This window comes from Aphanomyces invadans, assembly GCF_000520115.1.
Source record: "Aphanomyces invadans strain NJM9701 unplaced genomic scaffold supercont1.67, whole genome shotgun sequence".
In the NCBI taxonomy this organism is placed as follows: Eukaryota; Oomycota; class Saprolegniomycetes; order Saprolegniales; family Verrucalvaceae; genus Aphanomyces; species Aphanomyces invadans.
Genome location: NW_008580212.1, coordinates 1 through 21613, shown reverse-complemented (window position 1 = coordinate 21613; position 21613 = coordinate 1). Strand labels below are relative to the sequence as shown.

The 21613-nt window shown below is 56.3% G+C and overlaps 8 protein-coding genes across 8 annotated transcripts; 1 reads left to right on the top strand and 7 right to left on the bottom strand.

Annotated features, from left to right (window-relative positions):
* Window positions 1-1418: 1418 nt before the first annotated feature.
* On the bottom strand, window positions 1419-2930 carry H310_14352 (hypothetical protein). The gene is made up of 7 exons (XM_008882197.1): window positions 2733-2930; window positions 2571-2681; window positions 2470-2520; window positions 2267-2411; window positions 2114-2172; window positions 1745-2053; window positions 1419-1696 (listed from the first exon to the last, which is right to left on the bottom strand). Exons 1-7 carry the CDS (start codon window positions 2880-2882, stop codon window positions 1439-1441), a joined length of 1083 nt encoding a protein of 360 aa, XP_008880419.1. The 5' UTR covers window positions 2883-2930; the 3' UTR covers window positions 1419-1438.
* Window positions 2931-6149: 3219 nt separating this feature from the next.
* On the bottom strand, window positions 6150-7406 carry H310_14351 (hypothetical protein). The gene is made up of 3 exons (XM_008882196.1): window positions 6834-7406; window positions 6547-6777; window positions 6150-6490 (listed from the first exon to the last, which is right to left on the bottom strand). Exons 1-3 carry the CDS (start codon window positions 7176-7178, stop codon window positions 6194-6196), a joined length of 873 nt encoding a protein of 290 aa, XP_008880418.1. The 5' UTR covers window positions 7179-7406; the 3' UTR covers window positions 6150-6193.
* A 1080-nt stretch (window positions 7407-8486) lies between these two features.
* On the bottom strand, window positions 8487-9825 carry H310_14350 (hypothetical protein). The gene has a single exon (XM_008882195.1). The coding sequence runs from the start codon at window positions 9807-9809 to the stop codon at window positions 8646-8648; it is 1164 nt and encodes a 387-aa protein (XP_008880417.1). The 5' UTR covers window positions 9810-9825; the 3' UTR covers window positions 8487-8645.
* An 829-nt stretch (window positions 9826-10654) lies between these two features.
* On the bottom strand, window positions 10655-11278 carry H310_14349 (hypothetical protein; the record flags this gene model as incomplete). Its single annotated transcript, XM_008882194.1, has 1 exon — window positions 10655-11278. The coding sequence occupies one exon, from the start codon at window positions 11276-11278 to the stop codon at window positions 10655-10657; it is 624 nt and encodes a 207-aa protein (XP_008880416.1).
* Window positions 11279-11308: 30 nt separating this feature from the next.
* On the bottom strand, window positions 11309-11938 carry H310_14348 (hypothetical protein; the record flags this gene model as incomplete). Its single annotated transcript, XM_008882193.1, has 1 exon — window positions 11309-11938. The coding sequence occupies one exon, from the start codon at window positions 11936-11938 to the stop codon at window positions 11309-11311; it is 630 nt and encodes a 209-aa protein (XP_008880415.1).
* A 1657-nt stretch (window positions 11939-13595) lies between these two features.
* On the bottom strand, window positions 13596-14071 carry H310_14347 (hypothetical protein; the record flags this gene model as incomplete). The annotated part of the gene is made up of 1 exon (XM_008882192.1): window positions 13596-14071. A coding segment is annotated over one exon (395 nt), but the record flags the coding sequence as incomplete, so codon positions are not given.
* Window positions 14072-15635: 1564 nt separating this feature from the next.
* H310_14346 (hypothetical protein) lies at window positions 15636-16135 on the bottom strand. Its single transcript, XM_008882191.1, has one exon. It carries the CDS (start codon window positions 16071-16073, stop codon window positions 15726-15728), a length of 348 nt encoding a protein of 115 aa, XP_008880413.1. The 5' UTR covers window positions 16074-16135; the 3' UTR covers window positions 15636-15725.
* A 3388-nt stretch (window positions 16136-19523) lies between these two features.
* Window positions 19524-20123, top strand: H310_14345 (hypothetical protein). Its single transcript, XM_008882190.1, has one exon. The coding sequence runs from the start codon at window positions 19564-19566 to the stop codon at window positions 19981-19983; it is 420 nt and encodes a 139-aa protein (XP_008880412.1). The 5' UTR covers window positions 19524-19563; the 3' UTR covers window positions 19984-20123.
* The last annotated feature ends 1490 nt before the right edge of the window (window positions 20124-21613 follow it).

Genomic DNA, 21613 nt, shown 5'->3' with positions numbered 1-21613 from the left:
TTATCTTCCATGCATTTTCAGTTATAGCCAAACAAGTTGGACTAACTCATGCAAATTATTTAGACTGATTTTATTTATCTTCCATGCATTTTCAGGATGAAACCATGTCGGCTTTTTCCAGGGTAGTAAGTACTCCCTTGTGGCTGTCGTACGTACTTATAGCCTCTGTTCGATGGTGGTGGACATTTTGCAGGCCGTTTCCACGTACGAAAGACGACTGGCTTTGGCCTATTCCTCGAGTTCGTTATGCAGTAGTGTCGGCAGGAGGATGCACTGTATCGACGACAGCCATGGTTCGATACTTGGATGTCTCCAAGAAAAATGGGCTTAGAGAGGTTTGCACGGGATGTTTGGGGTAAAGTGAAGGGGATTTCTCAAGATCATCCACCGAGTAGTGGAAATATTTCTCACGATCTTCCACGTTGAACATTCAGGAAGTATTTTTATTCCAAATCCTCCACCGATGCATGATTGGCTGAAAATCTCATGTGCTTCATATCGTCGGAAGTAAGTCCGAGGCGAGTTTTAGTCCTCTCTATTCCAGGATTTCAGCGGCCCCCCGCAACCACCGATCGCACCCGCCATCCACGACGCTACACCCAGCGCGACAGCCACCGAGCGGTATGACCGAGCGACTTTCGATGTACACCTGGTCCACCATGCCAGGGATGCCGCGTCCTTCGGCTCACGAGATTTATAGCCAATCATGCCGCGATGGACAATTTGGAATAAAAATACCTCCCGAATTTGGACGATTGTCAGAAAAAAATTTCCACTACTCGTTGGACGATCTTGAGAAATACTACCCTAAAATGACTCCATAAAACCTGTCTAACTCGATAAAAGTCAACTGTAGTAACAACAAGCGTTCGCGGCCTCAACATCATCATGGAGCCCGAGCCGTCGCGCGCGGAAGATGCCATGGTGCTTTGTGGCGTGGCTTGTCGAGCGCTTGAGAAGCATAGGGGCACGTTGGACTGGGGAACGTGGTGCCATTGCAACAACACGGTTCATGCAAAGGCCCCCGACAACTACGTCGCGCTGACAGCGTGTTGTCCAGGCGCCTACTCCTTCGCAGGTTCGCTTGGTGCTGCCAGCCTCGACGACCGAAGAGCTGCTGCGTTCGACGTCGTGGGGAATACGTGCACGTGCATTTGTATTTCACCGAGTGCTGCACATTTCCCACTCGTAACGTGCGCCAGGCATGCACAAATTCGTAGCTAGGGGTCGAGTGGCGGTGGAGTGCATCATGGGCTCTCGGTGTCTGCGCTGCGTTGCGACGTTTCTGGGTCGAGTTGCTGGCAATGTAGGAACCGAGCGGGGACGAAGCAGCACCACGTAAGGGATCTCACTGGTATGCGCGGCCAGCCACCTCGAAAGCTTGGACCACGACATGCCAAGCAAAAAGTACGAAAAACGAATGGAATCAGCCCTCTTTTTACAGTGCCCCCATCGCTTTCATCTGGTCCATGAACGCTGCATATTCGTCCTTTGGCTCGGCTGGCGGCGCCTTGGTGGATGCGCGAGCCGTCGATTCTTGGAGTGGTGTGGGCTGAAACACCAAATGACTTGACGGGGGCGGAGGAGGGGGCTGCCTTGGCGCGTGCTTGGTCGGGGCTTTGTGGCGCACTGCAATGGGAACCATCGCGCGCAATTGCTCATGTTGGATTTCGTCCTGCGCCGGGTTTCTACGCAACTACAAAGGTGGTCATCGACTCTTGATCGATCCGAGAGACGACGGTACAGGCGGCGGCGGAATTGCCAGAGGGAGAGGCGGGGGAATACTCGGCGGGGGTGGCGGCAGAATGGGAGCTGCAACAGGTGGCGGGGGTGGCGGCGGAATGAAAGCTGCTACAGGTGGTGGCGGTGGTGGCATCCCTGCAGACGTCGAAGGTGGTGCAGCGGGGTGCACAGCGGATACACCAACTGGGCGTTTGTTCTGGTTGTTCTGGGAAGGAGGTGGTGGGGGTGGTCGGTGCGGACGGGGGCCAGAAGGCAATGGTGGCCGATTTCGATTACGCTGGCGAGGTCGGGGTCCTTTGGGCAGCGGAGGCTACCATGTCCACCGGGAAAACAACATGGTGAACTCACGACGACTCATGGAATCGTGTACCTGGCCCGGGATTTCGTTGCGGAGGTTCGCGCTGGCGACGGCCGCGGCAGCTGCAGCGGCTACGGGGTGATCCAGTCAAACGTGAATGCATCGTTCATCAAAGACGGTGCGAGAAGAGTGGCAGCCCTCCCCACTTCGACATCCATGCCATACCTGGCACCACTCTGGGGGCGTTCGGAAGGTAAGCATGGCCAGGCGGCGGAGCCACGCCGAAGGGATTGAATACCGGGTCGTAGTGGATGGAAAGTTCTGGATTTTGGTAGGTTTTCGCGTTCTGGGTGGCCAAGTCTTTGGCCGACTACGCCGCGTGTCGTAGTGGTCAGCGACGATGGAAGCGATGGAAGGTGGCATCTCACCTTGATCTCTGGCGGGGCGGCAGCTTTCGCTGCCTTTGCTTCAGCTTCAGCCTGCGTACACCGTCACGTGATGGTCGAGATTTATCGTCGAGAGAATTTACGTCGGCACGATATCGAAGAACTTGACGCAACGTGTCCTCGAGCTCTTGCTTGCGTTGGCGTCCAGCTCCGTCCAACGCACCGTTCTGTTCGTCCCTCTCAAGTGTCTTGATCTGCAAAACGAATTCGATTGATGTCGCATCACGGCGAGAGACTGCACACACCTTTTCTCGAAGATCCGTTGGGTCCATGTTCGCGAGCTTGGACGTCTTGCCCTTGACTCGGTCAACCTTAAGCTTTTTCTTTTCCTTTGCCTTTTGCTGCTTGCGGAACAGCGTCATCGCGTCCGCGCTGATCTTGTCCTTTTTGCCCATTGCGCCAATCGTGGCCGCGCACGGCCGCCGCTGTTTAGTGGAAATTTGACATTCGGATAATTTGTCCGCGATTTCTCGCAAACGTGACCAAATGGTTTCACTATTTGTTACTCTTAACCGGAACAGTTGAATAGTTTACCCAATTATACGCTCAGAAAAGAATAAATTATACTACGTAGTAGCAAATATAAAATGACTGACAATGGAAACAGCTCCAACGCACAGCGACTCGATGAAGCGATCCCGCGCTCCCACGATTCGAGTCGCAACGCGGAAGGCATGCATGTGTCAACTGTCCATCCATTCCGTCCATGACCGCCTTGAAAGCGAAGTCCCAAAAGTCGCACACTCGCCAACATCGACCACGACTGCGACGATGTTTGGTGTCGCGATGCTGTACCAGCGTGGGGTTTGAGCTCACATCCACAAGCATGTTCCAACGTCGCGCTCCATCGGCCAACGGAACAGCGTACTTGAGATGGGGCGGCATGCCATCGTAGCCTTGAAGCACAAGGTACCGCCACAATGCGATGGCCAACACATTGTCCATCATCGGTCCTGTTTGACGGCCAAGAGGCCATTCAACACGGCCGAGTCCATCGAGTGTAGGCCATGGTACTACGCCCACTTGGAGCGATTGGCGAGGTATTTGGCGCCGGCACTCAGCAGGATCGAGTCCTGTCTGACCTAGAACGGCCTGACTGCTTGCTTCGGCAGCGCGAGATGGCGTTGCAATTCCCGATGGTGGCCAGCAATCGATGCAGCCGATGCATGTCTCTGCTGCGAGACACTGCTGTTGCACATCGGCTGAAAGTCCTCTTGATCGATTGGACACTTGGGGGTCGATCGTGGCGAGGTGGTCTGCGAGCTTGAGCAGCATGACGACTGCCGACACCAACCAGACGAGCATGGTGATCATGGTCGCTTACCGCTTCTACGTCCCACGTCATGGCAAGATCGTTCAAAACGTGCACGAGCTACGTCGTCCCTCGGCACTCTTGACGGTGCTGGTACAGCCGGAAAACCTATCGACACCATCGAGTGGTTGCAGCTCGAGCATCGGCGTGGTGAAGAGGCAGAGGGCCGTGAGTTTGCGCAGGAGGTGGTGTAGTCACTCGATGCAGACGATCCCAGCCACTCGATTCAACTTGCGTTCAAAAAGGTGCCTCAACTGAACACTACGTACTGAAACACGCAAGGGGTCGCCAGCATCACGCTCGTTGTGGGTCCCCGATCGAGCGGACGTTGCAACCGTTGTGGACATATCCTGACCCTGCACGACGCAGTCAGGTCGCTCGTGGCAATCCACATGAATAGCTCTTCCTTGTCCTTGAAAACGCACGAGTGCCCGCGTTGGAGAATCCCCGCTCGACCGTGAACAGCCAGCTCTACACGTCCAACGATGGATCGCCCCGATCGAGAGTGCCGCGCAGCAGACGCAACCCCCAGTCGGCCGAGCAAACTGTATCAACGACAGATGCAGACCTTGCACGGCTGCCATCACACCCACGACTTGACTCAACGAGGCATGAAGCCACCGGTTGATCAAGCGCTTGCGCGATTCCTTCCTCTCGCATGACCCGATGTGTGTGGCGTCTGCTGACCCGCGCCGCGATGCGAGGAGCGCAAGCACCAGGACCCCTTGCGACGGAGCCAACGGCCTTGCCAGGGCCAGCACCCCGACTGCGTTTTGGTGGATTCGAGTAGCGTCCTGGACATGTCGCGCCGCCCGGCTGATTCGGAGCGCAAGATGCTGCCGCCGTAAGTCTGTGGGGTTCTCCATACCTGTGCACTGCGCTGAAACAAGGTACGAGCTGGCTGCTGGCAGGTTGAAGCACGACTGCGCCGACAGCGCGCTGTACGTCGTCAAGGTTTGGAAATAAATGCTCGTTGCGACGACTTGTCCACCTAGTTCATTCCACGATCATCTTCATGACCGCCAATGTCGCGGTGGACCATGGCGAGCACTTTGCACAGCGGCGACGTCTGCGTGCCGTGCTGAAGCAGGACGTGGAGAAAATAACAATAAAATCTTTAAAAAATATATTATATAAAATATAATATTTATATAAAATTATACATTTTTTTAAAAATAATAATAAAAGGAAATATAAAAAAATACAATTTATACAGTTTTAAGTGGAGAAAATCGTGAGGTTGGCGTCGTTGGCGCTCGTGGAAGGTCGTCCCATCGAGAAATGTGTTGCTGGCGACGCCCCCGTCCAGATGGAAAGGCGATCGCGACGCAATCGAGTACGGTGAGCGCCGCACGGCGTTTTGAATCGTGACGTGATGAGATGAGCCCGCCGCCTGTGTGCTTCCACTGCGTTTCGTGCCAGCCCGCGGTCCTTCCGACCACCTCGTACGCTTGACCAGTGCTGGAATCCTCCCGGCCACTTGCAACCAGTTGACATTTTCGACAACTTGCTACGAATGGCCAAGTGAAAGCTGTCGTCCCAGCGTTCTTCTTCGCCCCACGTCGCCCAGACTCGACGTTCGTCCGACTCGACGTGTACACCGCACGATGGGATGCCTCATGTCGACAACGAGCATTGCCGTCGACACGACGAGTCGACCGTCGGCCACCGCAAAGGCGACCCCGCAGCATTGCGTTGATATCGAGTGGCAGGGGCGCCTCAGCTTGATGCCCCACATGAATGCGCAGGTTGAGCCGGTGGCGAGGCCGATACCGACCCCATGCAGTAGTAGATGCTGTCGTCCGGTTGGTGCTTACAGGGGTGTATTGGCCCCCACAGATCCCCTGGTGTCACTAGTAAACGACTTTGCCTCCGACTCGGAAGTGATCCATGGCCAGCAGCGCATTCACGTTGGCGACCGTCGCGGTGTTCACCTCGGCGTCGAGCCCTCGTCGACGTGATGCCGATTCCAGCGTGTCGGCAACGACCCCGTTGGGAATGGTTCGTAGTGACGTCGATGACATGCACGACCGGCCATCCTTGTGGGAATACGACGCTCCGCATTGCACAACACGGGCGTCGGCATGCTGGGCCACCGTTTCCACGTCGAACGGCCTTCGTCGACGACGCACGATGCCATAGCTCGCTGAAACGCGGCATGCTGGGTCATGATGACGTTGGGGCGGCCAACCGCAACGACGCATGGATGTCGCTGCCACAACAACGTCGTGCGCACGGCGCTCGATTGGACTGGTTGAGAACCACGATGTGTCAGCCAGCATCTCCTGCCAGGATGCGACGCGATGGCTGCGACTGGCAGTATGCGGGCGGCCTGTAAACACTCGACACATGCAGCACGGACGGGTGATTTCGACCCACGATTGAATGGACACGTTATTGCATCAACAGGTCCAACTCGGCCGAATTCATCAGTTGCATCGATCGCTCGTACACTAAAAACGTGACGGCGCTGACGGGAAACGCGCGCAGGATGGTCGCGCCAAAGCCCTTGAGGAGGAACTTGGGCCCTTCCAACGCATGCTGACGGCGGATGACGTCCATGGTCGACAACCGCTTGGTCTCGCTCGACTGGCTTTGGACCAACGTCTTGATCACGTCGATGGGCTGCGTCAGCATCCACGAGATCGAGCCGGCACAGCCCCCGGCAACGAGCAAATTCATCGTCGTTTCCTGCGTGGTGGTGGTGCGTGAGAGACAAGTATCGGCAACCCAACGTGTGATCGTACATTGTCGGGCTGTCCGCCCGTTAGCGCTTGCTTGAGGACTTCGTAGCTGTAAAAGTACGACCCAAATGCCGGCACGTCCCGCATGATTTGAAGCGCCGTGCCGCGGTACATGCCGCGCATCCCGTCCGCCTTCCAAATGTCCTTGAGACAACTCAACGACGAGTACGACGACGGGTAATTGTGCACTTGCATCGTGATCTTGACCAGCTCGGCCGGCGCTGCAAACGTGACCTACAACAGACCGTATACGACCGCGTGTTCGCCACCGATCCACGAGATGCACGTACTTGGCACAAGCCAGCCGCAGCTCCGGCAAGGAATTGCTGGCCTGGCGTCAATGGAGTGTCCGAGTTGCCATCTTGCCACAATCGCGACATTTGGCCGTACACGGCAAACACAACAGCGTTGATCGGTGCGTTGCTCAGAATCGGACTGAGCATTCCTTTGTAAAACCCGCGGAAACCTTCTGACGCGGCGAGGTGGCGGCACGTGCCGATGATCCCAAGATGACTCGTCGCCGCTTCCGTCTGCAGCATGACCTTGACCGTGTCGAGGGGGTGGCCCGCCACGATGCCGGCCACGCCGCCAATCGTACCGGCATTCAAGTCCTTCACCACTTCAATCCATTCCATCGTGTTGTTGTTCGTGTTGCGTTGATTCAACGAAAGCGCGCGTCTATCCGTAGTCGTAGACACAATAGCAGTCCCCGTCCGAGTTCCCTCCGCTGCGGAAACCGGGCATACAAGATCAGCGGCGCAAAGAGGCACGGGAGCAGCAGCAAGCAGCGACAGCGGTCAAGCGGCGGCAAGCGAGCGGCAGTGGCGGCGGCGGGTACACGACGCGCTCGACCAACAATTGAAAAGTGGTGCGATGCTTGGCCGAGTAAAACCCACGTCGTGGCCATGACGTTTTATTCCATCTTGAATCTGAGGATTGCGTTTTAGTCGAAATTTTCGAGTGATTTGTTCGTGGGGCTATTCAAAGGTCGCCGTCGGGCACACACCGCAGTGCCTGTGTAAAGAATGAGGCAGGTGGGCGCACAGCCTTGGTGGATGGAGCGAGTCGATCGATGGTGGCAGTGGGAATTGCTAGTGCTGGCCACAGACCGTGTCAAATGCCCATCGCGTACGATGGATGGACATGGCGCTCATCCGACAACAAGATGGGGGCACAAGGACGGCCATGTTTGCCACCGATATCAGCGTCGACGTCTCCAGCCAAGTAATGGTGGCGCCGTGACTGAAATGCGAGGCCGGCATGGACAGCCGGCGTCCGTTCGCGGAACGTGGTCTCTTTCATCCGATTCCCTGTGATATTGAATATCTCTAAAATCTGTTTCACTTGTACGAATTGGATTTGAATTCTGTCTAAATCGATCCATTGTGCCATGAAATAAAACGATTTTCACGTCCAAGCGTCGCGACGATTCGTTAGGATAGTTCATGGACCTCTCTTGAAATAGACACTGCCTGGCGACGCCGTTGCCACGTGGGTGCTCGTGGACGCGTCATTTTGTTTGGAGAGATATATAACGAGTGTACGCACGGCCGTTCCGTTCACTTGTCGAAGTTGCCGACGGTGCCAATGCGTCCGTCTAGGGTCAACGTACTCGGTCTCGTGGTGAATATAGTCAAAGGACTACATTCACCACGAGACCGAGTACGTTGTTGTAGGCACTTTCATGTTGTTGTAGGCACGTCCACCCCAACTTCAACTACGTGGCCGAATTTGGGGGGATGACGTGGTGGACGAGAAGCGCGTCGACAGCCAATCGTTCCGTTATCGACCCGCTGCTTGAAAGCGAAGCGACCCCCGTTGGGGGAACGCGCTCGCTTGATCCAAAGTTACGCTCAAGGGGAACGGGGGTGGGGGGTTCCCTCATCCCGCGGAAGGAATTGCCAGCGTTTTGTCATCGTTTTTCGTTCGGGACCACTCGGGCGGCGTGTGATGTGAAGGAATTGATTTCGTACAACTCGCCCAGTGTTTCTCTATGGTGTGCCTATCTACACACATCGCACACGTTGCAAATTGCCAAAGCATTCCGCAACGTATCAACAGGTAGAGTGGGGGAATGGCACCGTCGATGTGGGCAAACCCCCCTACGACAACGCAGGGTAATCGGTGTACCCCTTCGCCCCCCCGGTGTAGAATGTGGCCGGGTCAGGCGGGTTGAGCTCGCCTCCATTGGCAAACCGCGCGGGCAAGTCTGGGTTGGCGAGAAATGCCGTGCCAAATGCGACGGCGTCCGCTTGGCCGTTGGCAATCGCGTCGTTGCCTTCGTCCTTGGTGTACCCCATGTTGACGACGAGCGTATTTTTGAAATGCTCGCGAAAAATCGGCACGATGTCGCCTTTCTGGGCTTGGAAAAAGTCGGCGCGCATCACGTGGACATAGGCGAGGTTGAATTGCTGGCTGACCTTTGCGAGTTGCTCGCTCAGGGCAATCGGGTTGCTGTCGACCATCGAGTTGTAGCTATTCAGGGGCGAGTACCGCACGCCAACTTTGTCCGCCCCCACGGCCTTGGTGACAGCGTCCAGCACTTCGGCCAGGAACTTGGTTCGGTTTTCCACCGACCCACCATAGCCATCCGATCGTTTGTTGCTGCCGTCGCGCAAGAATTGATCGATCAAGTACCCATTCGCGGCATGGACTTCGACCCCATCGAAACCAGCTTTGGTCACGGCCGCCGTCGCCGCCGACGCAAAGAGGGCCACAATATGCGGAATGTCGCTCGTCGGGATCTCTTGCGGCGCCACGTGGGGCTGTTTGCCGGTGGCTGTGTGCACTTCGCCATCGATAGCGTGGGGGGATGCGCCAATCGTGCCGGCGCCGTCGTTGAAGGCCGGATGCGCCGCTCGGCCGGCGTGCCAGATCTGCAAAACGATCTTGCCCCCTTTGCCGTGGACGGCGTCGGTAACCTTTTTCCACGCATCGACTTGTTCGGGGGTGAAAATCCCAGGCTCGGTCCCAAACGCCGACGTCAGTGGAGCGATCATGGTGCACTCCGTGATGATCAAGCCAGCCGTCGCGCGCTGCGCGTAGTACTCGGCCATGAGATCCGTGGGGACATGGGTCGCCGTCGCACGGCATCGTGTCAGCGGCGCGAGAAGAATTCGATTCGACAAAGCTAGCGTACTTCCGAGCGTTAGTGGGGTGTGCAACGTCGCAGTCGAAGCGGGGGCAGGGGCGGCGGGGCTTGGGGCGACCACAGGGGGGGCACCAGTCGGTTCCGCAGGAGCAACAACGGGGGCAGTGTCGGCCATGGCGTCGATTCAAGAGTGACGACGACGAGTGCCCCGGATTAAAAATAGCGTGCCAATGTGAGGCCCTTCGAAAGCAAAACCGCCGGAAGGATGTTGTTCAGCAGGTCGGCACCGGCGCCGTCATGCATGGCTGGACAATCGTGGCGAGGAATCGCGTAATATCTGTCGCTGGAGTCACACGATGCGTACGCAGCGCAATGCCGTTGTCGACGATTCAAGCGCCTCGCACGACTTCGTCGACCCGCCTTTGTGGGGCATGGGAAACCGATTCCAAAACCGACATCGGCTTTCAAGATGGAGGTACCTGGCAACGCTTCCACGTGAATCGCCGTCCGCCATCTCTCCGTTGCAAACAAAACGTGGCAACAGAATCGTGGGCTGAGTTGCTGACACGTTTGTTGTACAAACGTCGGTACAGCTCGGGGCATTGAACCGTCGTCGGTCGCGCTATGCTCTCGCGCTGAGCGACGCATTCAAGTGCGCTGGCACCCCCACCGCAGGCAACGCCGCTCGAGGCAGCACGAGGAAGTCCCAGATCAACGAGTTGATCCCTGTGCATGTGCCCAAACCTCCTGATACAGCATCGATTCTCGTGGTCAACCCAGTCACGTCCGGAGCAACAAAGAATGCGCGATGCACTTGAGAACGTCAACTCAACTCCCCCCCCGAGGAGAGGGGCGTGGTAAGGGCAGGATCGCAGTGGTGGATCGTAGAGAGATCATAGCTAAAGACGCTGCGGTGCACCCCCCCCCATGACCGTCCCGGTGGGATGGAGCTCTCACGGCTAGTAGAACTTGGAAACCACAACGTGTTTCACTACAGCTACGAAGCATACCACTTCACATCTATGCGTTGAGCAAGAAGGAGAGGCTCGTTTTGGGTGGCGGCAAGGCCGACTGCATGGGGTGCAGCGATGGTAACCACGAAGACCCCGCAAGATTGGAGGGTTCCGGGGTCCAGTCGACCCCCTCCGTTGTGGCGTTGTTCAGCACATAGTCGAGGGCCATGGCGGGGGCCGCGACCACCCTTGACGGGGTGTCCATACCCGATCGTTTTCGCTTGGAGTAGCGTTCGCGCTTGCGCTGGTTGATCTTGTCTTTGTTGCGTTGTCGGTAGTCCTTGACCCACTTGGCTTCCTTTTCCGGGTTTTGCTTGCGATACTGTTTCAGCCGCGCCAGGACTTTGTCGCGGTTCTGCTGGTACCACATCTTGTTGTACACCTTCATCCGTGCGAGCTCCTTGTCGCGATTCTGTTGCCGATATGCGCGAACTTTGTCGCGATTTCGCCGCTGGTACTCTTTGCTCTGGAGGATGCGCTTCTCACGGTTGCGTTCGTAGTACTGTTTACAATACGTCGACTTATTCTTCTTGTCGGTGGAGCTGGTTTCGGACGTGTGGGGGGGGGACTGCCCGCTGCTCCGCGCCGTCGCAGCGGAAGCGTTGCCGCCGGTCTCGACGAGGCAGGTCATGTCAGCCACCGAGATCGACAAATGATGGATTCAAGTGTTTGCGGCAAGAGAGGATGATCTGGTCCCAAGCTGGTCCGGTCGAAGGTGCGGGCTCGAAGTTTGACGCCTCTGTGGATTGATACGTAGCAGGTGGGGCGGCCAAGCTGGGCAGCAACATGACGTTGGGTAGTTTGCTTGCCGCCACACACCGATGGTGGCCGAGGGGGACAGCCGTGCCATCGCCCTTTGGCAGCCGTGGGCATCGGGGGAAGCCACCCCCACGCCCAGCACACGAAGCCGCGTGGGACGTATCCGAGCGAAGGGGTCGGGGCCACACCGCACCAAATTGAACTTGGGGATTTCTATCCAGACGAGTCTCCAAATACGAACTGTATCGATGGCCAAGTGCAATTTGCCGTCCGACTTCAAGTATTTCAACTCGATCGGGAATCGACGATGCTGCCCGTGCGTTGCGTGGCGGGAGGAAGCACGCGCCATGGACCTCGGCGACAAGCGGGGTCCGGACGACCGTCGATCGCATGGGACGCCCTGGAGTACGGCGAGGCCGCGGTCAACGTGTATATACATTACGACAGCGCGTGCACCAGGTCTCCTCACGAACTGACCTGCCACGAGCCATACTCGAACTTGACGGTCTTGGGGCGGTAATCGCGATGCCATGATTCGTGCCTGTGCCTCGCGGCCTCGGCGCTGCTATGGCTCCTATCTTCTTCATGCTGTTTGACGACTGCATGCACGTTCCCACACGCAGCCTGGTCAATGCAACGGACGGACGAGACAAGCCGCAGGACAAAGGCGAACTCTACCTGAGAACAAGACTGCGGGCGCAGCAGGCGCGGGCGATATCTGAGTGCCCAGGCCCTCGTGTCGAGCAGCGCACAGTTTCGTGCGCGGCAGCCACCCCATTGAAGGCACCGATGGAGGTTGTGAAGGAAGGGCGGATGTGGCTGGCTAGATTGGAATTCACGCCCTGCGTGATGGGTCCCTGTCGCCTGCACGTACCATGTCTCGAATCCATCTTTGACGTGAAAAGGTGGTGTACGCATCGCTGAGGGGGAATCCGCGTGCCTTTGTATGACGAGGTGCACGCGCCGTCGTAGAAACACCATCCGCGGGGCAGCTTGCACCACTGTGAGCCACAAGATCTTCCGACAGGTCAACGACGGAAAGCCGCTCCCACCCTCGTCCAACTCGACGGAAACAGACTTCGGAGAGTTGCCATGTCAGTGGGACTGCCAGAAACACAAGCCGCCACCGCCGCCCTCCCCCCGACCCGCCACGGCAAAGCCAACACGGACGGCGCTTGTCGAATGCGCCGACAGTACCACGAAGCGCGAGCATCGCTCACAACCGTGAGGTCCGAGATGCTGCTGTGCTTCGTCACTAGCATCCCTACTACCGCTACAACGGAAGTATGTAGCGGTAGTAGGGGTGCTAGTATGAGCCGACCTTGGGTCTGTCCATACAAACATCAGGGCAATTCGAATGTCCTACTAAAGTTTGGAGCTAGTAGGAACTAGTCACCCGACAAGACAAACAAGGGCAGGCGACGGCTCGGAGCCCCCGCCCATGCACCCACGACGACGGCAAGTCGAACGGGATGCCGACAAGTTGACTGTGCAAACTACAAGGGGCGACCCAAGCTAAGTCGTACGACGAGACCCGGAAAGAATGAATGGCGAGGAAGCCACAGGGTACAAGGGGGCGTATCGCGCGCGCGCAAACCTGCGACAAACCGAGCGTGCTAGCAAGGGACACCTGAAACGACGCGACGGAGTCTTCCCGCGGGTGGAAGGGGCCGCCCAGGGCACCCAGTCCCGTTCAGAAAAAAGTCACACGACGAAAGGTAAGCCGTCGAAGACCAAGATGGATGCGTCCGTGCAAGTCGTGCGCGAAACACTTGCGTAAACTTATGGGAAACGTGGTTGGCAACTCATCGAGAGCACCCGTGGCGTCTGCGGAAACCCTTTCGATGCCTCGTCCAAGAATAGAACGCCTCTCCGTTCTCACGTTCTCGATGTTCCCCGAGCTGCCCCGCGTTTCCCGCTCGCGCATCGTTCGTGTTCGTGTTTGGGGTCGGCTTCCGATCATGTTCTTTTGCCCACTCAGTCGCATCATGTCGCGGACGAGCGTGTGGGGAAGCCACCCCACAGGGGAATTGTTGCGTGGTCCAGGTGTTGGCCCTGCACCACGGCATTTGCCGGAGCGAATTGTGATGGTGGGGGTGTAGGAGGGCAGGTTTTCCGCAATTCGCCAACAGCGGTCCACGATCCGGGGGGGGCATGTACGTATATCATCGGTCCAACATAACCACGAATTTGTTCAACACAACGCACTCCATTCAAGTCACGGCACGAAATCGTCCACCGACTCGCTCGTCTACTCCTCGCGTAAGGTACTACGTGTTTAAGAGAAAACCCAATTGCATCTTGGGCGCCGTCGCACAACACTCAAAGGTCTGGCACCCGTTGCTCGGTCGTGGCGGCACGTTGTTGCATTTGTACATGCAGTTGGTCGAGGGGTTGGCAGAGTGGTCGCTGCCGTCGTCATGGATGGCCACTGCTTTTCGCTGGTGCCATCGCTGGCGTTTGTAGGCCGTAATTTTCTCGCGGTTCTTGAGGTAGTACGCCCTGTGAATCGCTCGGATTTTCTCGCGGTTGCTCTCTCGGTACAGGCGTTGGCTTTCTCGAACTTGTTCGCGGTTGCGTGTGTAGTAGCTCGGTCGGTCGTCGACGTCGGGGGGATCTTGGGGGTTCAATTGCAGGGAGAAGTCCATGTCAGCAGCAACACGCGACTTTGATTATGAAGACAGGAAGCGATCCCGCCAACAGGTTTTGAAACCCCCCGTCCTCCCGATCGAGGGGGCGGGGCCCAATGGCAACGCCGCCCTGTCGTTGCCGAGAGGGCGATAACTTTAGCTCGGCACCTGCGCACGTTCTATGCAAATGTTCGATGCGCACGGTCTGTTACGATCCATATTTTTCCACCCCCTTGGAATATCACCCCACGTCGATGCCGCGGTTCTCGGAGAAGGCCACACACGTCGCGGCGTGGAGCCTGCAATGTGCTCTGTCCACCTATCCCTTGGTCGGTCCTTGAAGCCATGCGAAGATGCAAAGCGTTGAAAAGGGTCGCGCTGTCGTTCGATCGCTTGCCGCCGTGTCATGTGACGTTTCGGACGTGTCGGTTGGAAAAGATGCAACTCCTTCGTGGTTGTCGACACCGACGAATTCGCGCGTCTTTTCAACGGGACGGACTGGAAAGGCTGGAAAACGTTGTGCGCATTGCGTCGGCACAAACGGCTGGGTCTCGAGTCCTACTTGCGTCCGTTGTCCTGTGCGAAGCAAGTTCATGCGTTTGCTGGCCGGCGATGCGCCACAGCGTGCCGCCCTTTGACGACAATTTCCTGCACACCTTTTGCAACCTTCAACTTTCCCTTTCACGTACTCGCAGCACCGCCTGTAAATGCAAGTGCCGTAGCAAGTTTCGCCTTCCTCACCACGACTTGGCGTGGTGACATCCATGGCTGGGGCTCGATAGCTTGGCCTCTCTAGAGCCGGGGGCGCTGGATCGCCAAGCCGTTGCTTCATGGGCGCCATAAGTTGGTGGGACAACGAGTTGTCATTCAACGTTACTCTTGCACGTTCCCATCGGGTTTGGCTTGCCTGACGGAAGGTCGGCGGTGTCAACCGCAACCCGCCGTCGAATACTTGAGCCAGTGAAACGTTCTCTCGCAAGGCACGACTACCTTTGTTGGGCGACTGGAGGTGCAAGCTGGCCTTGGACAGCCATAACAGGATGGTTCAACATGACGAGTTGGTCAGCGAGAGCGGCGCCCTCATCCACGTTCGACTCCCCTCGTCTGGTTCGATCATGTATAATTGGGGATCCCTCGCTCGCGTAACGTGTGGGGGTTACTTGCATGGCAGCATCGTATCACACACGGTTTTGCCGCAAGCAAACGTCGCATACTGTCTCTGCCACGATGCACAATTGTCGGCGAAGTTGTCGCGCCCCCCACCACCTCTTGGCGCGCTGTGCCCTCCGGCTAACGTGGTTGAGAGAGCCTTGCAAGAACAACCTGTTTGGGTCCATTTGGATCTCTTTACGTGATCCAAAATTGCGTACGCAGCGTTGGTGCAGCATCGAGATTTTAGCCAAAGTCCGTCAGATACATGCTTCCCACGACGTCACCGGGCTGCAATGCACCAAGGCGCTTCCCGCAGGTTGCTCGTCGACACAGCCCGAACGGGGTGTCCGGACGACGCGTCGGCGCGGCATAGGCATCACAGAAGGCGTGAACCATTCCCACTCGGACGGGGTGAACGTCGTAGAGAAAAGAGCTACATGCAACGTGGGGATGTCTAACATGGACAAACGACTGTCCCAATAGATTACACATATACACGCACTGTACGCTGCCTACTTGATGCTGGTCGTGTGGCCGCTACGCGTTCAAAAGAAACGTGATTTGCATCTTGGGTGTTGCCGACTTGGACGCAAACCCGCCATCGTCGGTGGCCCACCTGTCGTTGGTGTGACAGAGCTCGTGCGTGGTGTGGCTCGACTTGGCCGCCGCACACGCTGCTTTCATCTGGTGCCATCGCTCCCGTTTGTACGCTGTGATCTTTGCTCGGTTCTTGGCGTAGTACGCCTTGTGGATCGCGCGAATCTTGTCCCGGTTGGTCTCGCGGTACAGCCGCTGGCTTTCCCGTACTTGGTCGCGGTTGCGGTCGTAGTAGCTTGGGCGGTCCATGGCGGTGGGCAGCGGGTTCAGCTGCAGGGCGAGGTCCATCGTGGTCCGAAAGACAGCGTGCTCGTGGTGATGAATTCGAGAATGTGGACGTTGAAGTCGGCCAACTTGGTCGGCCCTGCACACCCAAACGTGAAACTCCTGTCGGGTCACACGCGCGGCCGACTCGTACTTATCTGGGCCAGCAGTTTCCTCCAACGACCGATACATGGTCCGTGCACATGCCGTCGCGCCCGGTCCGTTGCCGAAACCAGTACAGCCCAGACCAGCATCGATACATGTGAAGCATGCCACGAGGATCCCCTTTTGCTGCACACTACGCTGCAGATGGTCGAGGGATGGACGAACGCGTTGGCAACGTGTGAAAGCGATCGTTTCAACGTCGTCCTGTCCGCCACTCGGGTTTGAATCGTGAGGACGGGTCTCTCCGAACAGATCACCCCTTGCCCACCCCCCCGGCCACGGACGTTGCAAAGGGCCAAGTCGTCCCATTGCAAATTGCGGATGTCGAACTTCATATGATTTGGGGTACCAACTCAACGTCACCCATGGTGGACAAAGCAGCTGGCGAGGCATGGAAAGCTAGAGGGGATGCTTGATCGATGCACACACATACCTCGCGCCTCTCACTCTATGCTTGTGAATAGGAGTACGAGAAGGGAAGCGTGGGGGGAGGGGTCGAGGGCGTGCCACGGTGATCGTGCTCGCCTCGGAGAGCCGATCTGGGACATGCAGAGATTCTGGAGCCAGCTGTCGATGGGGGGAGATTGAATTTTCGTTGATGTGCTTCCTCCGGCGCAAACAGCAAGCTGCAGAGGCCTGCCTCGAGCCCACATGGTCGATCATCCCCGATGATCCACAACCGCGCCGCCCCCCTCCCCGCCACGCACCGTTTCACAACGGAGGGGATGCACAGCGACTCATGCGACTGCGAAGTGTGACCCACGCTTCGTTCGTCGCAGGACTATAGTACTATGTAGGAATAGTGGCCCAACCAATGCATCCGTTGGTGTTCGTCCGAGGTGTATCGGCTCTAAAGTGGCCCCAGGTCCTCGTCATACGACCTGCAAGAGTTCCTCGAGTTTGTGAGCTTGTCAGTCTGGGCTTTTGTTTGTTCTTTTCCCAATCGAACGATCCACACAGTCCAAGTTGCGAATTTGGGACATCTAGGCAAAGATCTGAATTCCCCCGCGCACACCCCCTCCAGCACATACCCAAGGGTTTCTGTTGTCGGATAACACCAAGCGAACTTGCGAGCGAAGACGGAGTTGAGCTACAAGTGGGGCAAAGGGGCCTACCCACGCCCCCCTCCGCAGACATTTTCAACTAGCGTGGGGTGATGTGCATGCTTCAGTACCCGTCGACCGTGCATGCCAAGAGCTCCCAGTTGAAGTGTATCCGTGCGGCTGGACAAAGGGCCTCTGGGTGTGGTGACTCACGCGATTGGCAAACATTTGTTACAACGAGACGAATCTCGGCAGGGCCGCCAAGGTGAGTTGGAGCATTTCCAGACTTTGACTCGAACGATCGATCAGGGCGCGCTGCCAGTGAGCTACATGGAGCAGGCCGAACCGCAAGTGTATCTACACTTACTGGAGCGCCACCCAAACTTTTGCGGCAAGTGCAATGGCAGGGTGATTTTCACCACGGCGTACGGATGCGAAGCCGGGAGTATCGTGGAAATGGCGCTCACTCCCTTCGCTGCATTGGATTCTACGATCGGATTCCTAGCCATGCCGAACTTGAGCGCCACCATGTTGCGAGCTACCTGGCCGATGGAGTGTGGAGTCCCTTCCAGGTCCCTTGGTAAGGGAGCGCATACTTGGGCTAGCCTTGCGGCCAAGGGTAATTGTACTTACCGCTGTGGTCAGCATCTCAACAACAGCACGACGACGTGCCCTTTTGAGTGTACAAGGGGGGCCGGTGTCCGTGAGCAACGCTACTTCTTGCTAATTGGGGACAAAGCGGACAGCTCAATCTACATGGAAAGTCCACTGGAGAGCATTGCAAACCTTGCCCTGGGCTCAGCCGAATACGTGCACGCAGTCAATGCCATCCTCATCAAAATTCCTCCTTGGAGCGGATGGCCACGTGTACAATTCTGACGGATTCACGCTTGTCACACGCACGTAGCGGGCACCCCACTTGCACGTTTGAACTCCAAACGCTTCCACTTCATTTCGCCAACACTAAGCTTCGCCACCAGGGTTTCAACACGCATTGATGACATTTTCGCAGTCCACCTCTCGGCTGCATTCACCGCAATCCAGGCAGCGTTGACCAAAAGGCGTTGCCCGTCGTGCGGTGCACCCGCTCCCTACATATGTCGTCTCAAAAACTTCTCCTTCTCACTCATCCTCTACAACACAACGATCCCCTCAATTTCGACCAGGGGCAACATCTCTCTTTGATGCGGGCATTGCCGCAGTCGTCATCGCCGAATCGCCCGAGGAAAAGTGGCCACTTCATGTCGCCTCTCGTGGAGTTCATAGATCGCTTCCCAATCGGGCGCAAGGAGTGAAAGCGCCAGTCCTTTGTCATAGTCGCTCGGCCTATGGGGATTGCCGGAACTTGGATGAGTGACTGAGTTCGTGGGTGGAGGGGTGTGGAGCTGCTGCTCGTCGAAGAAAGCCCCCCCCCCGCCTTCAAGATTCTCCTGATGTACCTAGAAACGTCCTGTCTTCGCCTTGCCCTTGGTCGAACTATCTGGGTGTAGATATTTCCGCGTGCTTTCACCAGCACATGTGATCCAAAAAGCACGCGAAATTCAGCATTTCTCGAACGATGACGACGTCATGACGACCTGGTCACGTCGAGGTCGATAGCTCGAATGGAGCCACTCAAGTCACGCCCGTGACCCATCGGCTCGAAGAGGTTCTATCGCTCGTGACAGCAACATCGTCCCAACTGAATAGGCTATACAACGACCCTTTTTGTACAGGACCAAGTCGAGTCTTTACGATGACTCACAGCGCTCAACTCGAGCGCCAGCAACATGCCACATCACCAGAGCCGACTGGCCAGACTCTAGGTGGCATCGAACGTGTGGGAGGATTTGGCAGGGCAACGGTGAGCTCCTCAAGACGCTGGGGAGCCCCCATCACCCAACAGTGTACTTCTCCATGGTGCTGCAGCAATGCCCTCTCTTGTAGGCATGCCCCCGTCCTGTCTGCTTTCGCGACGAGAGGAATGTGGGCCACGAATGGAAAAGTCCGGGATAAACTTTGTCGTGAACGTCAGTTGTCAAGGGGGGGTGGCCAACGACATGGTAAGATGTTTAAACGCCATCTCATGTCGCGAAAACGAGCGGTTTAACTGTTTCGGCCATGGGTTTTGCCATGCGACATGTATAAACCTTGTTGCGTTTTTTCCAAAACGCGTTTTACGCCCCGTCAAGGCCGGCGTCGACCATACATTTTTCAAGTCAATCGACCAGCCGAATTCTGGACACTCCAAGTCGCCCCGTGATTGGTCAATCTTGAATTCGGTGAGAATTGCGCTCATTCCCCAAATCCACGCGAAGTCCGTCACCATGTCGACGGATGTCCGCGCCGCTGCGGCCATGCTGCCGTCCATGGCGTCGCATTTCAATCCTGCGTACAGCGTGCAGTGCAACAACGACGATGACGGGCGACCGAGCTACTACGAGCGCAATCGTGACCAAGTCCGGGAGAACCAACGGCTGTACCGCGAGAGCAACCGCGATAAAATCCGCGCCATTCACAAAGCGTACTACCTGAAGAACCGCGCCAAGATCACTGCGTACAAACGCGAGCGGTGGCATCAGAAGAAAGCCGGCGCAAATGGCAAGCAACAGAGCCGTTGCAGCTCCGACCTGCCCACTACTTGCTCGAGCATCTCCCCACAATTCGCCACCTCGGGTCTGCCCAAACTCCCCCCCGCCCGCATGCCACTGCATATGCTGCTCAACCCCGTGACCTCGGACGAATGACGATGGGATTATTACTCTTCGTGCCCAACCACCTAACTTAATCCCGAGCTCGTGCATATACTACTCCCGAGAGTTTCGATTTGTCTTGACACCACCGTTGAATGTTCATCTCTGCAGCCACGGGTGGGCTCTGTTCGCTGTGGTCCACACCATCCTCTTCGTCACCCAAATGCTAGAGGCCCCACGACTCCTGGGTGTGCCTCACTTCCTGGTTGCGAACGCTTGGCGTTGCGAGTCGGCCATTTCGACGACAGCCGACGATGCATCCATCATGTCACGAATACCCACTTCGTCCATTTCGTTCCTCTTGCATGCTTTACGCGCACGGCAGTCCACAGCGCGCAGGTACCCTCCCACGGCGGCGCAATGCTCACGACACACTGCTTTCCATCCGCCGCCAGCCGACTGTCGTCCCCCGTCGTTGCCGGGAACAATGGGTGACCCCGGCGTATGCGAAATGCTGGAGAATCCGCATCCGGACCAGATCTCCAGCCAATCAGATTCTTTCAAGATCGCGTCATCAGATTCATCCACCAGTGAGAGAGCGTGATTCTGACCATCGCTTGCGCACAACAAGTGAACTGTACAAACAAAATATATTTTCCTCTGCTCACGGAAGGAAGCGATGTATTATGAACCCCGTAACAGCCATCTTGATATATGCATGGAGGCAGAATAATCATACTCCGGAATATATTTTTAATACGTAAGTTCAACTTGATTGGCTATGAACAATTTCTGTCAATCACAGTTCATATTTTATCTACACTGCGATTGGTCAACAGGAATGCCGTGGCTGTCTTTGTCATGAGGTATAAACAGGTTACTAGTAGTAGTATTGTTTCGACACCGATTACTCCTACTCTGGTTCGAAATAGTTGTGGATAGCGAAACATTTTGCCGGATATTTTGTAGTGCTACGAAACAATTTGTTTCACAATTTGTTTCGCAATGAGCAAACTATTTCCTGAAATACATTGGCATTTTGTATTCTCTGAAACTATCTGCTGAATAGTTTGGGATCGCGAAACACTTGCGAAACATTATCCGGATGGATCTCAACCAATTAGACTCCACACATTTTCGAATCATGCAAGCCGTGGAAAGCGCAAGCCTCGCCGAAGGGGAGGCTGGTGACAACATCATGCAGCTTCGGGTGGGTGGACGAACCAGGACCCAGTATAACACAATGCTTGCACACTTTGCGCGGTGGCTCAAGCAGAACCACCGCAGGTTAGTACAAAACGACGTCATTTCCTTGCCCATCCCTCCCGCCGTTTGTCAGATCTACCTCTCCTTTGTGTCAATCAAGCGAAACGCAGCAGGAGTCGAGCTATCCCCTATTCGCCACAACTCCTTTTCAACAATAAATGGATACAAAAGCGCCATCAAGTTCCTTTACACGGAACGCAAATGCGAGCCATCTCCAGAATTGGAGTCAACTCTTAAACGTACGCCATACTCCGTAATGTCGTAATTCTCAAATTGCTATCTAGACTTTGTGAATGGGTACAAGCGGCACGTAGCCCAGTTGAAAGAGGATGGGGAAATTCCCATGACGGAAGGGAAGAGTCCAATGTCGCAAGAGGGTATGCTCTAAATTTTCCGCAATATTGACTTATCGCTTTCT